The sequence below is a fragment of the Sciurus vulgaris genome (assembly GCF_902686455.1).
Source record: "Sciurus vulgaris genome assembly, chromosome: 15".
NCBI classification, from domain to species: domain Eukaryota; kingdom Metazoa; phylum Chordata; class Mammalia; order Rodentia; family Sciuridae; genus Sciurus; species Sciurus vulgaris.
In genome coordinates this window covers 56,728,431-56,754,427 of record NC_136476.1, presented here as the reverse complement: position 1 = coordinate 56,754,427, position 25,997 = coordinate 56,728,431, and the positions used below count along the sequence as shown (strand labels likewise).

The 25,997-nt window shown below is 49.7% G+C and overlaps 1 protein-coding gene across 1 annotated transcript in view; it reads left to right on the top strand.

Annotated features, from left to right (window-relative positions):
• Window positions 1–25,997, top strand: part of GABBR2 (gamma-aminobutyric acid type B receptor subunit 2) — a 347,122-nt gene that overhangs the window by 114,173 nt on the left and 206,952 nt on the right. Inside the window, exon 2 of the mRNA XM_079112233.1 lies at window positions 2,416–2,553. Coding sequence (XP_078968359.1) covers window positions 2,416–2,553 — 138 coding nt within the window. The remainder of the gene's footprint in view (window positions 1–2,415; window positions 2,554–25,997) is intronic.

Genomic DNA, 25,997 nt, shown 5'->3' with positions numbered 1-25,997 from the left:
GACTTCTCGTAGGACAAGGAATGTTAGGAAAATTATTCCAAGAGCATAAGTAATGCAAAGATGTGACTATGTGACCATTTAGCCTGCTACTTGGAGCATGTTCTCACTGCCCTGCCTCAGGGTCGTCTGACTGGAGGCACTGGGACTCTGCCCGTTGACTAAGGCCCCGGTATCTACCATTCTCTACAGCCTACAGGCTGTGCTAGTTTGCAGTGATTTTATTCTCCGTCCCCAATGGTTAGAGTTTTATTTCCTTGTACAATGTTAATTGGTTTTGTATCTAATTTAGCAATCTCATTCCTTATTTTTTTTCCTGTGAAAATCCTTTTTCTGTTATTCTCTTTTGAATCTACTTCATTATCTTACAGATTCAATTATTAATGACTGAAACACAGTGTTAGCATGAGCACACTCTGGATTTTCATGAGAATTAATGTTTTTTGTTTGTTTTGAGGGGTTTTTTGGTACCAGTGATTCAACCACTGAGCCACATCCCCAGCCCCTTCATTTTCTCTTTTGAGATAGGTTTCGCTAAGTTGCTTTGGCCCTCACTAAGATGCTGAGGTTGACTTCGAACCTATGATCCTCCTGCCTCAACCTCCCAAGTTGCTGGGATTATAGGCATGCGCCACAGTGCCTGGCAAGAATTGTTTTTCAAGTTTCAAGAATTACATCCTGATAGGAATTTGCGGGTGTTTTCTTTCCTTCCTTTCTATTTGCTGTTCTGGGGGTCAGACGGGGACTTTGCATATGCTAGGCAGGGACTCTACCCCTGAATTCGACCCTCATCCAGGAATTTGAGTTTTAAATGCACGGAAAGCAGGAAAGTGAGAAGAATTAAGTTATGTTTGGGTGAAGCATCTGCGGACTGTCGGGTGGTGGATGGCTTCACTGGGCCCACGAGAAAGCAAGATGGCCAGTTAGGAGCCAGTGCCCCGTCCAGGGGAGGGCTGACCACACAGCTGGGATGAGGCGGGCGGAGGTGGGAAGGTGCAAAGTGAGCCATGACTGACTCGCGATGCCTGTGGATGTTCCTTGCCTCTCCATCGCCACGTTGGACTGCGGCGTTCCACGGCCAGCTGTCCCCTCTAACGCATGCACTCTTCGGCGGGGGCGGGTCCAGTTTTTGCGTTTCCGCCGCACCCAGCCCTGGAGCCAGGCACTGAGCCACTTGGCAAGTGTTCGCCATGTGGATTTTCCACTTCGGATGCATCATCATCTTCTTTTCTCTTTTATTATTTTTTTAAATCTTTATTTATTTATGTTAGTTTATTAATTTTTTTGTTCTAATTTGTTCTAATTTGGACATGGCAGTAGAATGCATTTATACATTGTGATAGATCATACATAAATGGAGTGTAATCTCACATTTTTTTGATGATACGTATTGTAGGATCACATTGGCCATGAGGTCATATGCGTGTGTGAGGTAATAATGTCTGTTTCACCCACTGTCCTTCCTACCCCAGGCCCCCTCCCCTCCCTTCACTACCCTCTATACCTAATATTTTTAACTATTGTGACAAAATACCCATCATGGAAAACTCACCAGGGTGAACATCTTTAAGCGCAGAGCTCAGGGGCATTAAGTGCATTCACACCATTGGGCAACGTGACCTCCCTCTCTCTCCAGAAGGCCACCATCATGCCAAACAGAAACCCCGAGTCTACAAACACCAACTCCCCATGGCCCTCCTCCCTGAGTCCCAGGAAGCTCCACTCTGCCTCTCTGCATTTGACCACTGTGGGTACTTCAGACGAGAGGACTCATACAACACATGCCCTCTCGTGTGGCTTATTTCATGTAGCAGGATGCCTCCCAGGTGTGTCCTGCCGTGGCGTGTTAGAATTCCCTTCCTTCTTGGTGAAGGATACCCGTCGCGTGTAGACCACGATTTGTTCACCCCTTCTTCTGTGGATGGACATTGGTGGTGTTTCCACCACTTGGTTATTGTAAGTGGTACTGCTGTGAACAGGGTGTGCACATTATCTCCTGGGGCCCCGCCTTTGGTTCTTTCCACTAGAAAGAGAAGTGGAATTGCTGGATCATGTGGTCACTCTGCATTTGGCTTTCTGAGGGCTGGCGTGCTGGTTTTTCCCGTGGAATCATCTTATATTTCCACTAATGGTGCCCAAGGGTTCCAGAGTCTCCACGTGCTCATCGACACTTGCTAGTGTCTATTATGGGAAGGGGAGAGCCCAGGGTGAGGCATCTCAGACCCCAGGAGGGTGCTCAGGCCATACTTCCCTGCACTCATGCGTGGGCTCGGGGCTGACTTAGAGTGGCCCACCGTGGGGGAACTGAGGTCGGCAGGTGTCCCATGAGGAAAGGTTTGTTTGACTCCATGGCAGGGCTCTTGCCCCTGGAGAAAGCATTTTCTAATGTGAGCCTCTCTCTCTCTCTGCTGCTTCCAGTGTGATAATGCCAAAGGATTGAAAGCCTTCTATGATGCCATTAAATACGGCCCGAATCATCTGATGGTGTTCGGAGGTGTCTGTCCGTCTGTCACATCCATCATCGCAGAGTCCCTGCAGGGCTGGAATCTGGTGCAGGTAAGCTCCCAGCCAGCTTCCTTTGGGGAGACTGTCTTTATTGCCGCCAGTCTTTTGCAGGAATGTTTCTCACACGTTGTGGTTCCTAAGTCACTCATGTCAGATCTCCCAGGCCCTCTCCTGCCTCCCTGCCTGGTCCTCTGGCCTGGCCAAGCATGGCCTCCACTGTGGGTCCTTAAAGGACAGCCCCGAGGCCACCACACTGTGTTTGAACCCCAGGTGCTAACCACTCACTCCTTAGCCCCCTGCTCTCCAGTGTGGTCTCCTGCTCCTGCCACTCACTGCATGGCACAGACCCTCCAGGCCCTGGCCTTCCGCATAGAAACCAAGACCTTTGGCCTCAAGCCTGGCTCGCACTGGTCCCTGAACACGATGCCCCTTCGTCCACTCCCTGCCCAGCCTCTCTCCCCACTGAAGTTCTTTTGTCCTCTAAGACTGCCTTTCTCCTCAGTTAAGTCTTTCCTGGGTTCCCGGCCAGTCACTCACTCTGTACACTGTGAATTTTAAGCACTATTGGGTGCTCACTCGTAAGGCCATGATTCATTGTAGGTGAGACTCTCCATGTCAACTGGTATCTGGAGAAGGAAAGAAGAGTGTAGGAAGACACAACCATTAGGAGGGAGTGGTCCACACACTTACTTCTTTGCTCCAACCTTCCATTCCTCCCTCCCTCTGTCCATCCATCCCTTCATCCATCCATCATCCCTTCATTTCTGCCTCCCTCCTTCTACCTCCACCCTTCATCTGTCATCCATCTATCCCTCCCTCTACCATCAATCCATCAGTCATCCATTCATCCAACCAACCAACCAACCAACCAACCAGTATTTTAGGCAACTTACTTTATGTCTTGGTAGGTTCTGGTGATATTGTGCTGAACAGGACAGACATGGTCCCCAGCCATATTCTGCGAGGAAGATGGGCAATCAGCAAATAAATAAGTAGCCATACTGAGAGCCAGTGGCCGGATCTGTAGGGCCTAGAGTGTACCAAACTCTGTTCTGGGCACTGCTGCATTAGCTCATTTACTCCTATAACTGCTCAGTGGTATCAGTATCATCCTTAGTTTTATAGATCAGGAAACTGAGGCATAGAAAAACTAAGTAATTTGCCCAAGGACTCAAAGCTAACAAGTAGTAGGGCCAGGACTTAAACCCAGCTGGTCTGGCCCTGAAGACTGTGCTCAGGGCCCTGGGCCATGATAGGAATAAATCAGGGATGAGGGATACCTCGTAGCTGCCTGGGGGCAACCAGGAAAGGCCTCTTGGAGAGGGTGCATTTGAACTAAGAGCTGAAGGGCGAGAAGGGCCCAGCAGGAGGAGCGCATTCCCTGCCAGCAGAGCATGTGCAGTGGGTGGCTCACCATGGAAAAGGACCCGTGTGTCCACGGAGCGAAGGCAGGCCTGGGGGACGAGCAGCCAGTGGTGAGATGGGTGCAGAGGTGCGGGAGCCAGGCCCCCAGGGCGTGTTTCCCTCCTCTTAGCTTCACTGCAGAGCGTCTGAGTCCAGGCCCGCACACGTGGGGTCATGGGGCAGGGCCCAGGGGCACCGCCAAGAGGGGTGGTGTCTGTGGTGGAGGTATGACCAGGCCCCTCTCGGGCCTGGGCCAGGGAGCTTCCCGGGGCAGGTGATGTGGCGCCGGCTGCTGAAGGAGGAGGTGGTGGAGGACAGCTGGTGCCGTGGAGGAGAGCGCAGCCGGCAGAGCAGACTGGGTGTGCAAAAGCGGGAGGTGGGAAGGCGTGTGGGCCCGAGAGCACTGAGTCAGGCCTGTGGCCGGAGCAGCCACCCTGGGTGCGGGCGGATGCAACAGGAGAGGAGGCCAAAGAGCAGCCGGCGAGCTGTGTGCAGACCTGACCGTGCACCCGGGAGCCTGCTGTGGGAGCCGGACCTCACACCCTGACGGTGCCCCAGGCCCCTATGGGACCTCGGATAAGTCACTCCCCTTCTCCAGGCTTGGACCTCTGTTCTTGAAGCTCAGGGAGCACAGTCCTGGTGGTCAGTGCCAGGCCCTGGGCTTCGGCCCCCTCCTCCGTGCCATCAAGGGAGAAAGCCACTGACTTCACAATGGTTTGGTAGGCTTTAAAAGATTGGAAGTAACTAGAACAGTGTCTGGCATGTAGCAGGCCCTGATTGACAGTCACCTCCCTTGGTGTTATCCCTGCGCCATCGGCTGCTACCCCACACTGAATACGTGACTACTTAGCATTCCTGGCTTTTCCTGCATTTCTACCTTTCTTACACTTTTCTCATCATCCAGAACAACGCATTCTCCTCTGTCCAGTGTGGCAAGTGCTGTCTGTGCTCTAAGACCCAGATGAAATGCTGCCTCCTCCAGGAAGCCTTTCCTGATTGCCACTAGGAGACCCCTAAAGTGGGCCCCTTAGATATTCTCCCTGGTTTATGTCTAACAGTATGTGAACAGCCCCTGTGCTCCAGGTCCCTCTCTTGTCCCTCTCATAGGGTTTTGTCTACCTGAGAGCTTATGTACAAATGATTGTCTCTCGGGCGAGGCAGTGAGATCCTTGAGGACAGAGTCCAGGTCTGAGTTCCCTTGTCACAGACTTTACTAGATGGAGAGAGAGGCAGGGAGGGGTGAAGGGATGCAGGGATGGAGGACCTACAAATTGGCATTCTCTCCAGACATGAGGGGCCAAACTCCTCAGGAAACCCCCGACCCGGAGAAGAATCCTGCTTCTCAGCCTCTCTTGTAACTGTCTGCCTCTCAGAGTGCTTCGAGGAGCTGCAGGAACTAGTGAAGTTTGGAAGCTTCCTGGCTTGCTGGCCAAAGTGACCGGGCCCCAGCATGAGTACGAGAGGCCTTCTGCCTAGAGGACCTGAAACAACGGGGAAGTGGGTTATGAGACGGGCCTGTGTTTGTCATTTATTACCAGGTAGCAAATCACCCCCAAATTTAGTGGCTCCAAATAGCAATATCATTTGTTACTTCATTATTTCTGCAGGTCAGGATTCAGACTCACAGAATGGGGTGTGGGGCCCAGCAGGAAGAGCTGAGGGTGAGAGGCTCCGTCATCCAAAGGCTCGACTGGGCTGGAGGATCCGTTCCCCAGGTGGCACACTCACATGACTGCCAGGGCAGCTCCTCTCATGTGGGCCTCTCCCTGGGGATGCTTGTGCATACTAATATCATGGCAACCGAAATCTCCAAGTCTGCCAAATGTATTCCTCTGAAAGACCAAGCCACAACTGGCAGAGTCTCTTAGCACCTGGCTCTGGAAGTTGCGTACCAATGTTCTATTGATCATGCAAATTAGCTGAGAATTAGTGTGAGAGAGAAGCACCAAGGTACACAGGAAGGTGAAGGTCACTGGGGACTAATGTCTGAGAAGAAACAGAAGCTCAAGTTGCCCAGGGAGGGGACTTGACACTGAGTCCCTTCCCTGTTATGCAGAACTCCTGCTCATCCTTCAAAACCCTGGACAGATTACCCTTCCTCTGTGGTTCCTTCCCTGCTCACTTTCCCTTGCTTCCTTTCCTTTTGTGCCTCCCATCCTCTGCCCCCCATCTTCTGTCCCCCCAATTGAATTGAATACTCCTTCCTCTTCTATACCATGTGTTCTCAACAGGCAGTGCCGTTTTCCCCAAAGGTGCTGAAAAATTGGTTCTTGGGCCAGAAGAAAAAAAAATTTTTTTAAATAAAAAAAATCTTATTCTTTTAATGTATGAAGCACAGATATGCATATAGTACATACGCATAAATAGATAGATATTTATCTGTGGTGTCGTAATGTCACGAGAGAGTGGGATCAGGAGGCGATGTCTGCCAAGCCTTCTCAGGTGCAGAAGGCTGGGAAGCTCTGGCCTGCCTCTCTTCCACATCACGTACAGTAGTCTCCTCTGCAGTGAGTTATGCGTGTGGAAAATAACTCGTTTCATTATCTTCCCAACTGGATTCTGAACTTCCCGGCAGCAGGGTCCCCAATTTCCTTCATCCAGGGTTCCCGGTGTCTACCGAGAGCCTGCATCACAGCTGGCTCTGCTGAACCCTGACCTAAGAGGGGAGAACGGGCTGCGGAGCCTGAAGCCCTCCATGGCAGAGCCTCTCGCAGGCTGGTTCTCCACCTCCACCTGCGCAGACGCGCTGTGCATTTCTGATGGGCTCCAGTGTGACTCTCGTGCATGATCCTCGGCTGCATGAGTGTTTGCTGCTAACACTGGGCCAGGCAACAGCTCCAGCTAGATGTGCACAGGGCTTCTGGGACCTGGGACTGGACAGCGCTCCACAGACTGGCGTGCTCTGAGGGTCTGGGAGTGGGACTGTGGATGAACCCAGGAGAGCAGGCTCCTCCCAGCCTTGTGCAGCCGGGTACCCTGGAGCCTGGCTTTCTGCCTCCCTCCCAGGAAATGCAGCCAAACGCGTTATGAGCCGAACTCTGTGGACCTCCCAAGTCGCCCGTGCCTCCGGTCTGGGAGGCCGATCTTGCTTCCAGAGGTGGTGGAGGGCTGGGTGGGTGGATCTGCGGCCTCGAGAGGGATTTGATGAATCCCTTCACTTATTCAAAACTGGGCTCCAAAATGGTTTCGCAAACGGGAAAATGCATGTGATTTGTGTAACCTAAACGAAGCTCTGACGACCCATTGGAGGAGCGAGGCTGGCGGGACAGGGACAGCCTGGGAGTGTGTCATTGGTTGTTTCTGTTCCCGTGCCACAGAAATGGGAATTTGCAGCCACAGGGGTAAAAATCTGTCCTGGTGTTAGGACTGGTTAGATTTAACTTTCATATTTCTCTGGGCTTCTTGATCCATGGTTGTTGAATAGGGAGGATGACACAGTCGTCGTGACGTGAGTCACTGGAGCCACTGGGAGCCTGGGTTCCCACACCTAAATGCAAGCACTTCAGGGTCCTGGGGTGTGACCCAGGAGGTTGGGGTGTGGATGTTGAAGATCCAGGCGTGTTGAGACCAGAGAGGAGACGTGTTGGCCTGCAGAGCCGCATGGCTGCCTCTGAGAGAGTTTGCTGGAGCTCTGTGAGGTGGGTGGGGAGAAGGGGAGCCATGGTGGAAGTTGGGGGGAAGCAGGGTCTTATTCCCCGCGAGGGAGCCCTTCCGCTGGAGACTCCCAGCATGCAACGGGCTGTCTGGCTGTGACGTCGAGTTCCCTGAGCATTTTGGTGTCCGCCAGGCCAGCTGTTGGGGAGATTTCATACAGAGTAGACAAGATCAGGTAGGTGGCTCACAAACTGCACGGGATGAGTGGCTTGCGGGGACCAGGGTTACGCCCATGTGAACAATGCAGGTCCCAGGGCTCCACTCGGAGCAGCTCCAGGCTACAGGATTCATCAAATTCCTATAGCCCCTCATCATCTCTGTGCCAGTTCAGCGCCGCAGCTCAGGTGACTGAGATGCTCCGGGCTCCTGGAGACTTGCCAGCCCAGGTGTTTCTTTTCTTTTCTTTTTTTTTTGGTATGCCTTCCTAATTTTAATTTTTAATTCGTTCAACAATGTTGTAACTTTCAGAATATAAATTCTATATTTCTCTTGTTGAATTTATACCAAATATTTTATTCTTTATGTTATTGTAAATGGAATTGTTTTCTTTTATTTATTTTTTATTGTTTTCTTTTTCTTTTTTAATTAAAATATTTTTTATTTTTACAGACACATTTTTGATTCATTCTACACAAATGGGGCACAACTTTTCATTTCTACAGTTGTACACAATGTAGATTCACACCATTCATGTAATCATACATGTATATAGGGTAATACTGTCTGTTTCATTCTACTGTTTTTCTATCCCCACCTCCTCCCACCCCTTTTTCCTCTATAATATCCAAAGTTCTTTCATTCTTCTCTTCTCCCCATCACTCTCCCTCATTATATATTGTCATGCACTTATCAGAGAAAACATTCAACCTTTGGTCTTATTGGGCTTGGCCTATTTCACTTAGCATGATATTTTCCAGCTTCATCCATTTACCAGCAAATACCATAATTTTATGTTTCCTTATGGCTGAGTAATATTCCATTGTATATATATATACCACAGATTCTTTAACCATTCGTCAATCGAAGGGCATCTAGGTTGGTTCCACAATCTGGCTATTGTGAATTGAGCTGCTATGAACATTGATGTGGCTGCATCACTGTAGTATGCTGATTTTAAGTCCTTTGGATATAAACCGAGGAGTGGGATAGCTGGGTCAAATGGTGGGCCCATTCCAAGTTTTCTGAGGAATCTCCACACTGCTTTCCAGAGTGGCTGCACCAATTTGCAACTCCACCATCAATGTACAAGTACGAGTGTGCCTTTTTCCCCACATCCACGCCAACACTTATTATTGCTTGTGTTCTTGATAATAGCCATTCTAATTGGAGTTAGATGAAATCTTAGGGTGGTTTTAATTTGCATTTCTCTAATTACTAGGGTTGCTGAGCACTTTTTTCATATATTTGTTGATCACCTGTATATCTTCTTCTGTGAAGTGTCTGCCCATTTCCTTAGCCCATTTATTGATTGGGTTCTTTGTATTTTGGGTGTAAAGTTTTTTAAGTTCTTTATAAACTTTGGAGATGAGTGCTCTGTCTGAAGTGTGTGTGGAAAAGATTTTCTCCTTTCACATTTCTCTCTTTTCACATTATTGTTTCCTGTGCCGAGAAAAATCTTTTCAGTTTGAATCTATCCCATTTACTGATTCTTGCTTTTATTTCTTGCACTATGGGGGTTTTGATAAGGAAGTCTGGTCCTAAGCCCAGGTGTTTCTAAGGCCTGTTCATCTTCCAGGCACCTGGTCTCTTCAGTAAATGCTGCTGGTGGGCAGAATGTGTGGGAAAGAGGCAGGGAGGAGAGGCCGGGGGATACGCTGGGGCAAAGCCCACGTCCGTAGCATGACAGTAGGCACTCTGTCCCCTGGCCATGGCCCACTTCTTGTTCCTTTGTGCAGCTGGCCTCAGTGCAGCCTATTTCCCTTCCCTCGGCAGTCTCTCCACCTCGTGGGACCATGCCCATCCGCCAGGCACAGCTGGGATGCCCCTTCCTCTGGGAAGCCCTCTGAGTTGCCTGTTCCGGGCATTTGCTGCCCTGGAGCTGCTGGAGGTCAGAGCCTCCTCTCATTTACTCCTGACCACAGGCCTGGGCACAGGCCTGGCCCCCATACCAAGCAGTGCTCAGGAGGTTTGCCACTGGACAGCCAGCCAGGAGGCCCTGGGCTCCTCTCTAAAGAAAGGAGGGCAGATCATCCAACCCTGCCAGACCGGCGAGGACCCACGGGCTCTCCAGCTGTAGCCCCTCGTTAAGGGAGCTTGGAGGGACCTGAGATGGCCTTTAGCCAGCCTCAGCCAGCCTCTCCCACCTCTGGATCCACTTTGCCTTAGGAACCCACTTCCTCTGCAGTGGTTTGCAGACCCCCCTCGGAGCCCCATCTTCAGAGATGGGAAGGTGGCTTGCATCTAACCACACCTGGCGCTCTTTGAGGGGGGTCCTACAGATCTCCCACTGGTCTAGTCTGTCCTTCTGAAGTCTGGGGTTGGCAGAAAGTAGGGCACTTCGGAGCAGAGTCGACAAGAGATGCAGGCAGAGCCCAGCGAAGAACCTCCGGAGACCAGGACGGAACTCCTGCCTCCTCGGAGCGAGATGAGAGCAGCCTAGGCTTTCAGACAGAATGGTCCAGCTGCTGAGTACACAGTGCACTTCCTGAGGATGAGGGGCTGCTGATGGGGAAAGACAGACACGGTTTCCTTAAGACCCTGCATCCCGCAGAGCCTGTCCTTTAAAAAGTGGCCGCAGCAGCTGATGAAATTGCAGATGCGTTTCCCTGGCGCCCTCCCGGACCTCCCTCCTGGCCCTCCCTGCCTCCTGGTCTGCCCTGGCGCTCCCCAGGACCTTCCTGGGGAGGATCGCTCTGGCTTGTGTAACGGGGCTGTCTTCTTGGAGAAGCTCCTGAGAGGGAGCGGAGGCAAGGGGGTCTTCCAGCAGGAGGAGAGGAGCTCTGTCGACGTGCTGGCAGCGCAGTCCAGGGCATTTAGGACTTGATTTCTGAGAACTCCAAGTCATGTTTGGTTTTGATATTTAAAAAAACAAATCAGTGAAAACCCCTAAGTCAGGCCCTTTGCTATTTGCCCAATTCCAGCGTCTCTCTCCGCTGTCAGGCGTGCCACTTTGCTTCACAGGAACAGGAATTTTATGATCTGACTTGATTTTCCCACATGCTTATTTTATTACACTGTAGGTTGCCTGAGAAATCAGGTACCACTTCTTACTTAGCTAGGGATTGTAGAATTTGAGGTAGATGCATAGGATGGCAGGGCTGGTATGGTCTTAGCAATCTTTGGGTCCTGTGTCTCCATTGTACAGGCTGGGAAACTGAGGCCCAGGCAGGGATTAAGGGCAGGACTTCATCCAAGTTCTCACTGTCACAGTAATACTGGCCCCTTGGCTTGCTGACCAGGGCTTTGCAATGGATGCATGATCTTATTTTATCTCTCTTAGTCTCACTTTGCTTCTCTGTAAAATGGGACTAGCAAACGTGACTTTTATGTTTTATGCAGATGTTGTGTTTTGCATGATGTCTTTATTGCTGAGCAAAAGTGTTTTTAGAAACTGTGAAACTGTAGCTGTTGCTATGATGGTTTGGACTTCTCTGCTAGGAACAGGTCTCTGACAGTCGCTCTTGGAGTCGAAAAATCACCTCCTGATTTGCATGCGACAAGGGTTGCTTACCCTGGTGTTAGAGACCCTGAAACCAAGGGACCAGGAGCAGGATGGGAGCTCTATTAGCAAGACGCTCTAGGTATCCACATGTTTGCCTCTCTACCTCTGGAGTCAAAGCCCACCAGGCCAGAATCCTGCCAGAGCCCAGCCCACATGGCTCCAAGCCCTTGAACAGAGCATGCAGTGGTTTCCAGATGTGACTAGAGCCCACTTAGGAGAGGCTGTGTGACTACCACTGTTGGAGACTGCTGCTGTCTAAGAAAGAGAATGGAGGCCAATAATCCAGGGCAGGTTGAAGCCATTTCTTGGTGCTGGTCTCCAGAGGGGACATTTAGCACATTAATAATTTATGAGATGCCTCTACTTTCTGAATTCATTAAAAAAAAAAAAAAAAAAAAAAAAACAGGAGGAAGAGAAGAAGCTATATTAAGGGCATCCTCCATGGCCAAGCAGAGGGTGCAGGAGAGACCCCAGGGACCTGGGGACTTGGGATGGTCCTTCCTGTCTGTATCATTGGATGCAGGGTGCAGTAAAGTCCTGATTTCAGAGTGGGCCGAATGTGCTGCATGAGGTGTGGGAAAGGCTGGTGGCTTTTTGTTTGGATGTGGTTGGTAGGGGGGGAAGTCCTCAGAAGGTTTCCATGACAAAGGAGTCAGGGGATCAGCTTAGGCAGGACCTGGAGTGGTTATGGCAACAGAGCAGGTTCCTGTGATGGCTGTGGGACACAGGGCTGAGGAGCACAGGCTAAGCCTCTTGCAAAGGTGGAGGAATAGAGAGAGGAGCGTGCTGGGGACTCCGTGGGGAACCAAGACAGTGCTGGCTGGTGCCTGCCTCTCCGAGACATTTGCCCCAAATCTTCAGCTCCAGGCACCCAGAATTCCTTGAGGCTGCTCAACTGCCATCTCTTACAAGATCAAGCTTTCCCCTGGTAGTCCCTGATGCCTGGCAGAACTTCCCTCCCCTTTCACCTGAAAAACGGTGCCTCAAATTTGATTCCTTCCATGGAAACTTCTGATTTCTCCCCGGTTAGCTGCTTCCTCCTCCCTGTCCCAGACTTAAGTGCACTGCACTCCCCTCTCCAGCCCACCTCTACTCCAGAGTGTCCCCATTCCTGATTCAGGATTCACCCCCACCCCCACTAACCTGTGGCATCCTAAGAACAGTAGCCACGTCTGATCCGTTGCTTCCTGCCTGGCCCCACCTATGGCCTGGTACAGGACCCAGTGATGTGTGTGAGGGACAGGGGAGAAAATCCACTCTCCAGCTTTGCCCTGACCTTGAGGATTCACTGTCCTTCATGATCAAAATCTCTAGGCCTTCCACAGACAGGGTAGAGACGTGGTCCCCGCATCCAACCTGGCTTCACAGATCCCTGCAAAACCACGGATCTTCAGGGGAAAGGGTTCTTGTTCATTCATTCTAACTTGTGTTCATTTTATTCATTTATTCTCTAACTCAGCAAGTGTCGTACCTACTGTATACTCTCACAGGCTCTCCCAGACTTCTGCAATTCACCACCCAACACTGTTGCCCCTAGAAAAAGAGATGACATTTTGGTGCAGTAGCCAAAACAGAGAACTGCAATTCAGAAGCTCTGGATTTTTGCCCTTCTGGTGTCTGTTACTAATAGAGCGGACTTGGACAAATCAGCAGCCTCACCGAATTCACACGCCTGACGGGGCTGATCACGTCTGCCCTTCTTCTGGGGCTGTTGAGAGCATCAACTAGGACAGGGACCGTGGAGAGTGTGGAAGCCCGTAGCAGACTGTGAGCCCTGCAGATGTAATATTAATGCTTTTGCAATCTGAGATGCCAGCCGGGCCCTGGCCAGGGAACTCCTTGAAGATTTATAGGTCTCCACTTGTCTTCAGATTCAAAGTTGTGTGGATGAAATTAACTCTCACAAACCATGAAGGTGATTCAGAACAGTACAGTGAAGACAGAGAACCTGGAGGGGAGGGCTTCTGGTTGTCACAGACACTGAGGCAGGTCACAGGAGAGCATGATGCTATCGAGCACACACAAGTTTCCAATCTATTTCTGCCACAGACCCAACCCATATCTTTCCTGTCGATCTGGGGAAAGATTCAATTCAAGGTTCTGACCCCCATTTTTAATTCAAGACCATGGTATCCAAAGTAATATCAGTTCCCAGCGGGTAACTCCAGTGGCCTTATTGTTTATGCATCTTTCACCACCAGCCACCTCAACCGCTTTCTAGAAGTATACGGGGCATAAATAATTCATTCTAAATAAATAAATCACTCGTGCTACTTACGGTAGAGTGGTGCTGGTCATCAGCACAGCCGTGGCCACGTCATGGAGTCGAGTTGGAATTGCAGGTTGAATCTAGAAGGAACCAGAGATGGAGTGAGAAAACCAACTACCCACCCCCCAGGGTCCAAACATGTAAAATGGGATGATACCAACCTAATAAGCTTGCAAGGAGTAGAACTCGTGCCAGGTGCCCAGCAGACACCCAGCAGATACTCAGTGTTATTCTGGAAACATTAGTCCTGTAATTGATGAGTTAGGGTTACCAGTCTCTTGAGGAAGATGGCCTGCAACAGACTTGCCTTAGAGCCGTGGTTCCCGGACTTTACTGGGACCTTGGTGACAGATCAAAACCTACCAGGCTTGGCGTGATCAGACATCCCCATCTGCCTGGGACTCAAAGTTTCCCCGGAGGTAGGGCTCTGGGCTTCCGGTATTAAAGGCAGAAAGTCCCAGTTACACGGGGACAAATTGGTCACCCTTCCGGGTGCAGCCATACTTTCAGGAGCCCAGTCCTCTGTGCTGTGTAGCACCCTGGGATGGCGATGCAGTTCATGGCGAATACCACTGCTCAGCAGGACAAGCCCCGCTGGGGTGGCGACTGGGTGGCTCCAGGAGAGGAGGCTGAGGGGATAAAGGCACCGTGGGAGGGGTTTGTCTAGGCGATGGGGTTTGTCTCCCCAAACCCACCAAGGTAGGAATCATCAGGTGGGGTGGGGGAGGCGGAGCCTGATCAGCATCCCCCAGGGAAGGAGCCCAGGAAACTGCTCTTTAACAAGTGCCCTGGAAGTTCCAGTTATCAGGGAGGTTTGGGATACTCTGGTCTGGAGATTCTCTAACCATGTATGTCACCAGGCTGCAGTGGCAGCAGCAGCAGCCCCTTGGGAACAGTTTAGAAATGCAGACCCCCCAGGCCTAACCCCCGACCTGCTGAGCCCAAATCTGAATTTTACTGAGATCCTAGATGTTTCTGGCTGCCATCAGGTGCCTCTCACCCAGCATTACCTGGGGCCTCTGATGGGAGGCCAGGTGTGTGAGTGGAGCGTGGAGGCCCTAAGAGCCCACTCTGGAGTTAGTTTCAGGGACATCTCATCCCTCGCCCCCAGGAGCACCCCCCACCCACCCTGCAAGGATTCCCTTTTTTTTTTTTTTTTTTTTTTTGTACCAGGGATTGAACCGGGACACTTCAACCACTGAGCCACATCCCCAGCCCTTTTTAAATATTTTGTTTAGAGACAGGGTCTCACTGAGTTACTTAGGGCCTTACTAACTTGCTGAGGATGGCTTGGAACTCACGATGCTCCTGCCTCCGTCTCCCAAGCTGCTGGGATAACGAGCCTGTGCCACCATGCCCTGTGAGGATTCACTTTTGTCTTGGGCCAAAAGGACTCTTGTCAGACCACAGAGGGGAGCGTGTCCTGACAGGCTGGCCTGGGAGGCTCTTTGAGCCAGCAAAGCCCCCCCACCCACTTACTGGCCAGGGACACACAGAGGAGCTGGTGACTCCAAACAAGGAAGAGTGGACAGAAAGGGACCCAGGCTTTCAGAAGACCTGGCTTCCGATCCTGACTCTGATATTTCCTGACCAGGTAGCCTTGTACCCACCACTCCATCCCCCAGAGCCTGGGCATCTGCACCTGTAAGCGCTCTGCTCTCCTCCTGGGAAGATGCACGGTGAGCTGCTGGGCAGGTGCTCCAGGGACATAAGCCCAGGGTTTGTGTCATAGGACAGCATTGACCGCCCCATCCTGCGTTCTGTTTGATGAGGTCGTGTGCTCATTTGTGCTGGTGAGATCGTGGCGGCCCACAAAGGCCGACCTACCCATAATAGCTGGTGGCTTGGGTCAGACCGGCTGGCATTCACATCCAGACTCTGGCCCTGGTTAGCTGCTGACACCAGGCAGCTTACTTAGCCTCTCCCAGCCTCAGTTCCTCCTCTGTGACTTGGCAGTGGCATCGTGTATCCCGGAGGTGGTTGTGAGGGTGGCCTGGGATGATGGCCACAAAGTTGTCTGTACCATGCAAAGCTCTCCTCCATCCTGGGGGCGTCTGCTGAAGGACAGAGGTACCCAGGTGGCTCCTGCTCTACCTCCCCAGGCAGAGTCAGAGTGCTGGGATCTGAGTCAGCAGTGTGATCTTGGGGGCATCCCTGTCCCCTCTGGGCCTCCTATTGTACAGGGAGAGGGCTAAACCAGTTGATGGGCCCTGATAACCTCAGTGATGTCATGTCATTGTCCCCTGTGGCTCAGAGCCATCTGTGCCTGCCTCAAGCTCGCCATCTTTTCTCTTGGGTCCCTGCATGTGATGTCCCCTGGCTCCTTGGGCCTGGTCCCCCCCATTCCTGGATACCATGAGAATAACCAAGCAGATGGCCAATGGCGAAGGCCACTAGTGCCTGTAACTCCATGGAGAACAGAGGCTATGACCTCGCAGCTGTGTCGAGCCCTGAGCTGGGATGTCTCCGATCTCTACCTGCTCCCTCCAGGCAGAGAACTCCTTCCTGTAGTGGAGGTGAGGCCTCGCTAGGTCAGACCATCTGTGCTAGGTGACTGTGGGTCATGGCAGAGTGTGATGCCAACTTTTCTGTTGGACTCCCCCCTCTTGTCCTTTCCCCTCATGCTAAGGGACACTAAGGGACAGAGACTGCTCTCTCTAGCTCTGGAACTGGACCCATGCTGTCTCATGGTTGGATGCCCTCTCCACCCCTTCCTCCCCTGCCAAGGACTGTGTAGACTCTGATACTGGGTTCAAGTGTCGCCTCCTCCTCCAGGAAGCCCCGCCCATGTCCCCGTCTGCCCTCCCTCCCGTGCACCTCCCCCTCCTCCTTCACTTTGCCTTTTCTCCAATCCCTGACAGCCTCTGTCCTGCCATGCCTCCAGGCAAGGACAGTCCTGCCCATCTGAGCCTTGGCTGACCCGCAGGCCATGCTGGGGATGTGCCCTCATGCAGGCGAATGGACAGAAATTGTTACTGGACACTCCAGGACAGCCTGTTACCACAGCAACCTGGCATCTTACTGGCCTTCACTCCGTTGGCCTTTGTCAGGGGCCAGGTGTGGGTCTTTCCATGTGCTTAAGTAGGCCCATTTCCTCCACACACCAGCCCTGTGGGGTGGACACCACCATCCTCCTCCTTCCACAGATGAGGAAACGAAGGCACCGAGAGGTGGAGTGTCTTCCCAAAGTGTTGGCAGTCCCACGTGACTCCAGAGTCCCTACCTGCAACCCATCACTACAAGGCCCGTCACTCACTCCCCTCTGACCCTCAGGGCAACACCAGGGAGAGGAAGAGCAGATGCTGTGCTAGTTAGGCCATTTCCTGAAGAAGGAAAATAAGATCCAGTAGGAGCCGAGACTTGCCCTGCTTCCTGCTGCAGTAGACAGCAGGGCGAAGTCTCCCAGAGGCCTCTAGCAGTGGCCTCTCCAGACTCCACATCTCCACATCCCCTCCGCAACTGGTGTGGCTAAGGGGCTTCCAGTGTGCCTGCAGAGGGCCGAACCAGCGCATGCCTCTTCAGACAGGCATGGTGTCTTCAAAAGTCATTCACTACACACACCATGTGCACACATACCTCTTAAACTCACTACCCCTCCAGGTACTTGTGGCATATAAAAAAAACAAAAACAAAAAAGAGGCTCCTTTGGACTCAGAAAGTTGTTGGACTGGCTGTTGATGAAAATCAATAACTATGCTGAGTATTTCAAGCCTGTAGTACTTAGAGTTCTACTCCGGGTGATTTTACAATGAATGAGTTGATTTTTTTTTTTAATTCAGCATAGCCTACATTACATTTTGAATGTATGGGAAGCTTTTGCTTTGAATCAGTCCACAAAGATTAAATTATTTATTATTTCCATGATGCAGTTATTGAGCCTTATGCAGTGGAAAGGACTCAACTTAAGCAAAACAATCCCAGGTTAGATCAATGCTTAGACGTTATGCCCAGATGCAGATAGAAGCAGAGTTCTCTCCATCTCCCCTGTTCCCATGCACGCTGTTCCACAGCACCTTCTAGGCCTCGTCTAAATGGCCTATTGGCTTGGCATGAATGGAGGAATGGCTCCCTGCCTGTCTTGAGCAGAATCTTCTGAGATGCCAGGCTCCTGGAGTAATGGGTGCATGGACTTCTGGCACAGCAAAACTTGGGTCAAACAGCTCTAGCCATTGGTGTAACAAAAAAAAGAGAGAGAGAGAGAGAGAGACAGAAATATTTACCCCAGTTCTCAGGTTCAGCACTTCTTTGGGAAACAGACTCTCTAGAGCCTATTTCCAGTAGACACCTCCGTAATCTCTTCCTGCCCTGCAGCACCATCCCAAGTTCAATTCCATGGTCAGTGCCCATCTTGACTGACAGATGCTAGCTCCCTCCATGGAGGTGGGACAGTGTCTGCCCTTTTTCATGGCTAGAACCCTAGAGCCGTGTGTGGCCTGGAATCTAGGAGAAGCTCCAAGAAGCTTTGCTTATCGTTTTGCTTTCGGACACTGTCTCTCTCCTCTCTCTCTTCTATGTAGTGACATCATGAATTTGTAGATTTTAAAATATGTTGACTATGGTATATTTTGATTGGTGACAGACATTATTTTCATCTTAGGCAGTGTCTTCATTGCTCTATTTATGTGTCTACCTTGTCCCCCAGTTTTCCAACTTTTTATTTTGAAACATTTCAAACATACAAAGAAGTTAAAAAAGAAAATACAATGAATATCATATGCCCTTTACTTAGAGTCACTGGTTGTTTACATTTGGCCATACTAGTTCTCTTTCTCTTTTACCTACACACACACACACACACACACACAGAGTCACCTACTTTTTGTGTTTTTTTGTTTGTTTGTTTGTTTTTTAGTACCAGTTGAACCCAGGGGCCTTAACCACCGAGCCACATCCCAGCCCTTTTATTAAATATTTTATTTTGAAACAGGATCTTGCTGAGTTGCTTAGGGCCTTACTAAGTTGCTGAGCCTGGCTTTGAACTCACAATCCTCCTGCCTCAGCCTCTCGAGCCACTGGGATAACAGGTGTGCACCACTGTGCCTGGCTCACGTTTCTTGATGAAGCAGTTGACAATAGTTTGCAGACATAATGACACTTTACCCCAATACAGTAGCATGAGTGTTTTAAGAACAATTATATTCTCTTTATATAACAATCGTATAATTACCACATCTAAAAAATTGAACAGTGATACAATAACATCACTTAATGTGTGGTCTACATACAGACTTTTCCGGTTGTCCCAGAAATGTCCTTATTGCTGTTTGTCTGCCAGTGGGAGGGGGATGCAGAGATGCTGGGTCCAGTCGAGGAGCCGGTACCATCTGCTTGGTCTCCATCAGCCTGGAACCACGGCGGTCTTGTCTTTTTTTTTTTTTTTTAACTTTCAGAACATTGGCTTTTGTTTATTTGTTTGTTTATTTTTTAAAGCCCAAGTCAGTTGCTTCATAAAGGGTCCTACAATGTATTTGTTTGTCCCTTTATGATTAGATTCAGGTTACACAGTTTCAGCAAGATTGGTAGATTTTTTAGAACCTGTGCCTCGCAGTGCCAGCCGTCGGGGGCCACGATGTCAGTCTGAACTTCACTGGTGATGCCTTGGTAAGGTGGGATCTGCCAGATTGTGGTCAGGTCACCTTCCCCTGTAACCAGGAAATAATCCAGGGCAAGACTCAGAGCCCGTGTGAATGCCCCCTGCCCCAGCCCCGCCCAGGGGTTTAGCAGGCAGGTGACGCTGCCTGCCTCAGGTGCACACGGGGGTGCAGAGAGTCATTTTCTCAATCTGCCCTTGTTTGCAGGCAGGCCTTCTTCTCTGCTGGACAGTGTTCTCTTTCTGGCCCTTTGTCTCCTCCTGGCGCTTTCTCTCCCTTTTGCTCTAACTTGAGCACTTCATATCTTCCCCGCCTAGTCCTGGGATGGGCCATTTCTCCAAAGACCCCTGATTCTTCCTGGTGGGGACTCTTGAGAAACCAGCTTCCGGGTGTTGGATGTGCTCACTGCTCCCGGGGTTACTTTTTCTGAGGGCTGTTTCAGGAGACTGAACTTGAAAGTCTAATTTTTCATATTTTAATCTCAAGTGTTGGAACTGACCATGAGTACATACTCAGACAGATATGGGACTTCCTATGTCACCTGGTCTGCATTCTTCAAAATGCATGGAAAACAACAAGAACTACCACAAAAAGACAGGGGGCTGCTCTAGATGGAAAAAGTCCAGAAACAAAACAATGGAGAAAACCAGTCAAATGCAAAGCATGGATGCAGATTGGATCCTGAATCGTCCAAACAAGAAGGGCATTTTTGGGAAATTGAAGACATTTGTGGACTCGGCATTAGATGATACTGAATTATTGTTCGTGTTCACAAGTGTGGTAATGGCATTGTAATGAAACTGGAGAAGGTCATTCTTGGGACAGGCATTCTGAGCCGTTCAGGAATAAAGTGTCACTATGTCTGTGAGCTAAGTTCAAACACTTCGAAACCAAGAAGTTACAGGTTTGTGTGTGTAGGTGTGCATGAGTCTCTACGTGCAAGCGCGCGAACACACACACACATAACATAGATTTATTTTATAGAGAGAATAGCAGATGTGGAGATAAGTCTAAATGGAAGGTACATGGTGTTCACTATACTGTTCTTTCAACGTTTTTTTTAGGTTTCAGTATTTTCACAATAAAAGCTGTGAATTTGTTGGGGCTGGGGACAGTTAGGGGACAACGTTCTCCTAGGTTGGGCAGGAAAAATGTGACCAAAAGTCCCTTACAGATTTTTCTCCATTTGATCCTGTTGGTGACTTGATACACTTCAGGTTCCTTTGTTCTGCTTTCAGTTCTTAGCGACTGTTCACTTGTTCTTGAGTAATTTTATTTTTTCAAATACATGCAGCTTTTATGTGATTCCATTGTCACAATTATTCAGCAGGGTGTGGTAGGGAACTCGTGGCTCTTATCCAGGTTCTCTCTCCAGTGTCCTATGCCACTCTCTGTGGTGGACCCTGATCTGTGACTTTTAAATTCATCCTGGCAGTGTTTCTTATTACAGGTGTGTGTGAGTGTGTGTGCGAGTGTGTGTATGTGTATGAGTGGGTGTGTGTTATGTATATATGTGAGTGTGTATATGTGTATGTGTGAGTGTGTTTGTGAGTGTGTCTAATGTATGTGAGTGTGTGTGTGTGAGTATATGTGAGTGAGTGTATGTGTGAGTGAGCATGTGTGAGTGTGTATGTGAGTGAGTGTGTGTATGTGTATGAGTGGATGTGTGAGTGTGTATGTGTGAGTGCATGTATGTGTGTGAGTGGGTGTGTGTATATGTTTATGTGTATGTGTGTGTATGTGAGTGTGTGTATGTGTATGAGTGGGTGTGTGAGTGTGTATGTGTGTGAGTGGGTGTGTGCTTATGTAAATGTGTGTGTATATGTGTGTGAGTGTATGTGTGTGAGTATATGTATGAGTGTGTGTATGTGTGAGTGAGCATGTGTGAATGTGTATGTGAGTGTGTGTGTGAGTGTGTGTAATGTGTGTGTATGTGTGTGAGTGTGTATGTGTGTGAGTATGAGTGTGTGTATGTGTGAGTGAGCATGTGTGAGTGTGTGTGTATGTATGAGTGAGTGTGTGTATGTGTGAGTGAGCATGTGTGAGTGTGTATGTGTGTGAGTGTGTATGTGTGTGAGTGTGTATGAGTGAGTGTGTGTGAGTGTGTGTATGAGTGTGATTGTGAGTGAGTGTGCGTGTCCTCTTTCCGCCATCTTACCCGGAAGACAGCATCTTACGTATACTGTTCTGCATCTACCTTTTTTCACTTAATTTTCCTGGGCTCACTGCCTCTCACTGGAGAGGACAGTCCTTATTCCTGGTACAGATGTGCAACACTTTTTGTGTGGCTGTGCCACGGCTTGTCCAGCCAGCCCCCGTGGGTAGACACTGGGGCCGTTTCCAGTCTTTTGGAATAACCTTGGCCACATCCTTGTGCCAGCGTAATTCCCAGAAGTGGGAACTCTAGGTCAAAGGAAAAATGCATCTACAATTGCTCTGGAAAATAAATTTTTGTTGAATGAATGAGAAAATAAGTGAATGCACTTGATTTAGAAGAGCTGAAAGTAAAGGGTGGATATCTAAGTGGGAGAATGAAACAAGCAGGGAGAGGGAATCTCGGTAAAAGAGCTGTGTGAAACCTTTCCGCCTTCGTTGGCTCTCTTCTGGCAATTTTCACCTTCTCACCTAAAGAAAGAAGAAATTCTCTCTTTTCTTTAGAAATTAAACAGGATTACAAAAAATGAAATTTCAGAGTTGAAATAAAAACCACCTTATTGTAACAATAAGGAAACCGAGACCCAGAAAGAGGATTCAGCTCAATTTCATCCCAGCCGATGATCACTAAATGAAATACCTGCTTTGCAGTAGAGCAGAGACCTGCTTTGCGTCTCCGCCAAGGCCGCATGTGGAGCCACACCACGAGAGCCCCCTCCTCCCCAGGGTTCTCTGTCAGCAGCGCCGGGTTCAGATCTCTGAGAGCTTGGCTGTCACGATGACAGCTCCTTCCCCAGCAGTCTCTGAGTGTAAGTGGGTTTCGTTTCACATCTTTTGTGTTATTCTGGGGTATTCAGATGTAGTCATGATGATGAATTGGATCCGGCATTCCAGCTGATGATGTGGGTGGCCATGTTTGCTGAGGGTCGTCTGGAGTGACATAACCGTGGCGTTGGTGGCATTCTGTTTTGATTCGGAGCAGGCATCATGGAGAAGCGAATAGATTTCACCCAGCCCCACCCAGCTGTGAACTTGGAGGGTAAGCCTGGGCAAGTCCCTTCTTTAAGGTCCGCTGGGTGTAAAACCAAGAACTGGACAAGCCCAGGATAGGGCATCACTGAATGGCACCCACGCCATCTCTCCTGTGTTCATGCAGACATAACTAAATGATCCCCACAGCTCACTCTTCACCTGCCTCACCCACTTCTCTCTGCAGCTCCTGTCAGCCCACAGGTGATACTGCATAGGCCCAAGCCTGTTTCACTAGATCTGGCTTAGATTGAGACTTTGGGTTAGCAAATACAATATGGGATTTTCAGTTCAACTTGAATTTAGGTAAAGATTTTTTTTTTTTTTTAAAGTGCAAGAATGCCCTAAATACCCTATGACTCAAGCCTCTACAGTTATTTTTCTTTCTCTCTTTCCTTCTCTCTCTCTCTCTCTCTCTCTCTCTCTCTTTTTTTTTTTTTTTTTTTTTTGTTCCCTGTGCAGTCTATTTCTTTTGCTTGAGATCCATCTTCTCTTTAGACTTCTGGTAGTGCCCATTTCCCCAAGGCCCAGATAAAGTTCTGGTCATTCTCTAATTGTTTAGATTCACATTGCAACTTAATTTAACTGAAAGTGATCAAGATTTGTGTAGGGTTTTCTCCCCCTGAGGATCATATATTCTCGTAAAACTCCCTAAAGAACCTATAATCCCATGTTTCCCCGACTTCCTCATTTGCATAGCACACTCTTGAGTTTGCCAATCCGTGTACCACTGGTATTATTAGCTTCGTTAGCATTTTCCTTTAAATTGACTCATTGTTTCATTTAAATCTCATGAATGGAAAATCAGTATCATTTGCCAACCAGGTAGTAAAAAAGCAAATAAATGGAAAACATATCTATTAAGATCTAAAACTGCTAACCCGGGGCTCCCCTGAGATCCTTCGGTGTCCTGCCCTCGGTATACGTGAAATGTGATGCTGACTGATGCCACGCCGCGTTGGTTTGGGGAGACCCCTCTACAGTCCTCACAGATGATCCCTGAGGATCTTCTTGGCTGCCTCCAGCGATGGGGAACTCAATACTTTGCAAGGTCTTGATTGGTTCTCGAATTTCTTATTGTCAGATATTTATCTCTTCGTATCAATGGCTATCAGCCTCCCTTAAACAGTTAGTTTTCCCTCTGGGACCCACACACAGTTTGCTCCGTCTGTATTCATTCACACATTCATCCATTCAGCAAGTATTTGGGTGTTTGTCACGTGGTGGCTGAAAGGCTTATTAAGTTTTATTCAGAGTGAAGGAATGAAGCAATTGCACTGTGGTGTGATAAGGCTCAGGGTGGGTGGGGCCACTGCCAGGAAGCAGAAGGAGCAGTAAGAAGGAGGGAGGGATGAACAGGTGGGGAGCAGGGCGACCAGGTGGCCTGGGAGCCCTCATCCTGCATTATGACCCAAGGACTCCCTCTCTGTAAAGCAGTGGCACGTCCAAGCTCTCGCGTTATTTTCAACAGCCCTGGAGGGTTAGTCAGGACAGGACTCATCTTCCCAGTTTCTCAGGTAGGAGATGGAGGCTGAGGCCTGGGAGGTGTCTGGTGGGGGCTCGTGGCTACCCCTCTAAGGAGCTGGGTCTTTCTATTCTAGAACCCCGCAGCAGTGCCCAGGGCCTGGTGCCCACCCACGTGCGTCGGCCCCTGAGGAGCCTCAGCCCCAGCCCACAGGGCCTGTGCTGACCTCTTCTGCCCCACCACGGAGATGTCACCTTCTTGGAAACCTGAGGCAAATCTCTGCAGCCTGGAGCCTCGTGGCCAGCTGACTCCTCTCTTGCTCCCGGAAGGCTCTGGCTCATGAGGGCAACCTGGGCCTAAGATGACACTCTCTTTGGAAGCTCTAGTGTCCCTGTGACATAGGCTGTAAGGCGCCTGGTGGCCTCTGCCCTCCAGGCCCTCCGTGGACTCTCAGTTAGTACATCAGTGGGCCGGTGGCTCGAGGGCCTCCTGGGACTCTCGGCCTGTCTGGTTGAATGATTCCTCAGTGTGAGCCAAGGCTCTGGACTCCATCTGCTCGAGGGGACTGGCTCCAACCCCGCCTTCCCCAGCACTTTCCTTCCTCCTCAGCTCTGGTCTGTGTGCAGACCGCGCTGAGTTCTCGACCAGGGGGCAGAGCCCAGAGGCCTTCTGTGACCCTGCTGTCTCCCTGTCCGTCTTCACCTTAGCTACCGAGAAGACAGAGCCAGCCCCAGTGAGCGCACAGGCCAACCGATGGGGCGGCCTGCTACCAGTCCCTTCAGTGGCCCTCAGCAGGAGGAGGACTGTGCTGGGGACTGAGGGAGAACAGGGATGGCCCCCAGGAGCGGGTGTTGGAGCCGGCCTCCACGGATGCCAGGAGCTGGCCTGAGGACGGGAGAAGGCGTGTGCCCAGGGGTTGGGCCAGCCGAGTCCTCTTCCCCTGCAAGAGTCGAGCTGGGGCCCAGCACACGTTCCCCCCACGATGCGACTCAGTCTGTGGAGTAATTAGAGGTGCCACATTGACGTGAGGAGACATGATTTCTGCAGCGTGGTGATTAAAAGGCAGTTGGCCTCACAGCTGTGCTCACACGAGAACGCCTTCACCCCTGAAGACATCAGCCGACGCCAGGCGTGCAGGAGCCAGGGAACCAAAGAGGCTTCTTGCCTAAGTTGCTAATTTCCTGCATTTGTCACCTGCACAGCTGTAAGGGGGAAAACGGAACATTCTACCAGAAGTTTTAAGAGAAAATTAAAGACATACATCCTAATTGTACACGATTAGGCAAGCAACATAATCATTATTATGTTTGTAATTAACAAGCCATTTAAAAATCACTCGATTAGGATGCAGAAGGCCCAGTAAAGAATCATGTCTCTGCCTGGTGGTGCCACATCCCTGTGATCCAACCCTTGCATCCACTGAGGCCTCTCATCTGTGAAGTGGGCACAGTCACCCACCTGCCTTCCTCGGGAGGAGGTGATACAGAGTGAAAGGGCCATGGATGTTAAAAGGCCCCATATCACCAAAGGAAATACTATCCCATCCTCCCAACTTGGAAGCCCAGGAGTTGTGACCCTCTGCTGGCAAGCTGGGTGCCTCTGCTACTCTGAACCTCACTACAGCTCCGAGGTAGGAGTGTGCTCCCACATTTCCAGAAGAAGAAACCGAGGTCCCCAAAGGTGCAGAAACCTCCCGATGGAGACGGGACAGGCTGTGGTGCCGTTCAGACCCAGCCTGTCCAAGTGAAACAGAATTCTCACCCATAGGCTACACTGTAGGCTCAGCGTTGACTTGGGTTTGTTGTTTCTTTACATTTCTTCCAATTTTTTTTTTAAAGATCTGAGGGAGTTTTATTGATTTTCTAATCTTTACATAAAACAATGCTGTAAATATTGAAGGAGGGAGTGAAGAAGGAAAATCTTTAAATCACAGAGCAAAATTATCATATCTGGAAGAGAAAGAATTAAACTACTTCACAATTTACTGTTTCTAAGCCAGTAATAGATATTTCTAAATCGGGTGACAGTTGGATATTCGTTTTATTATTATTCTTTAAAACGAACATATTTTTTCATACACTTATGCATATAGTTTCTAATTGATGATAAAAGTCTTTAAATTTTTGTGAAGGACTTTAAGAAGTAGCATGCATGTAGTTTTTGTCTCCTGTCATTGAATCGGGTCATCTTAGGGAATCCAAAGCATGAGGAGCCACTGGTGCAGAGTTACTTTTTCTTTCAGGAAAGTCTTGGGTTTTCTTCCTCGTC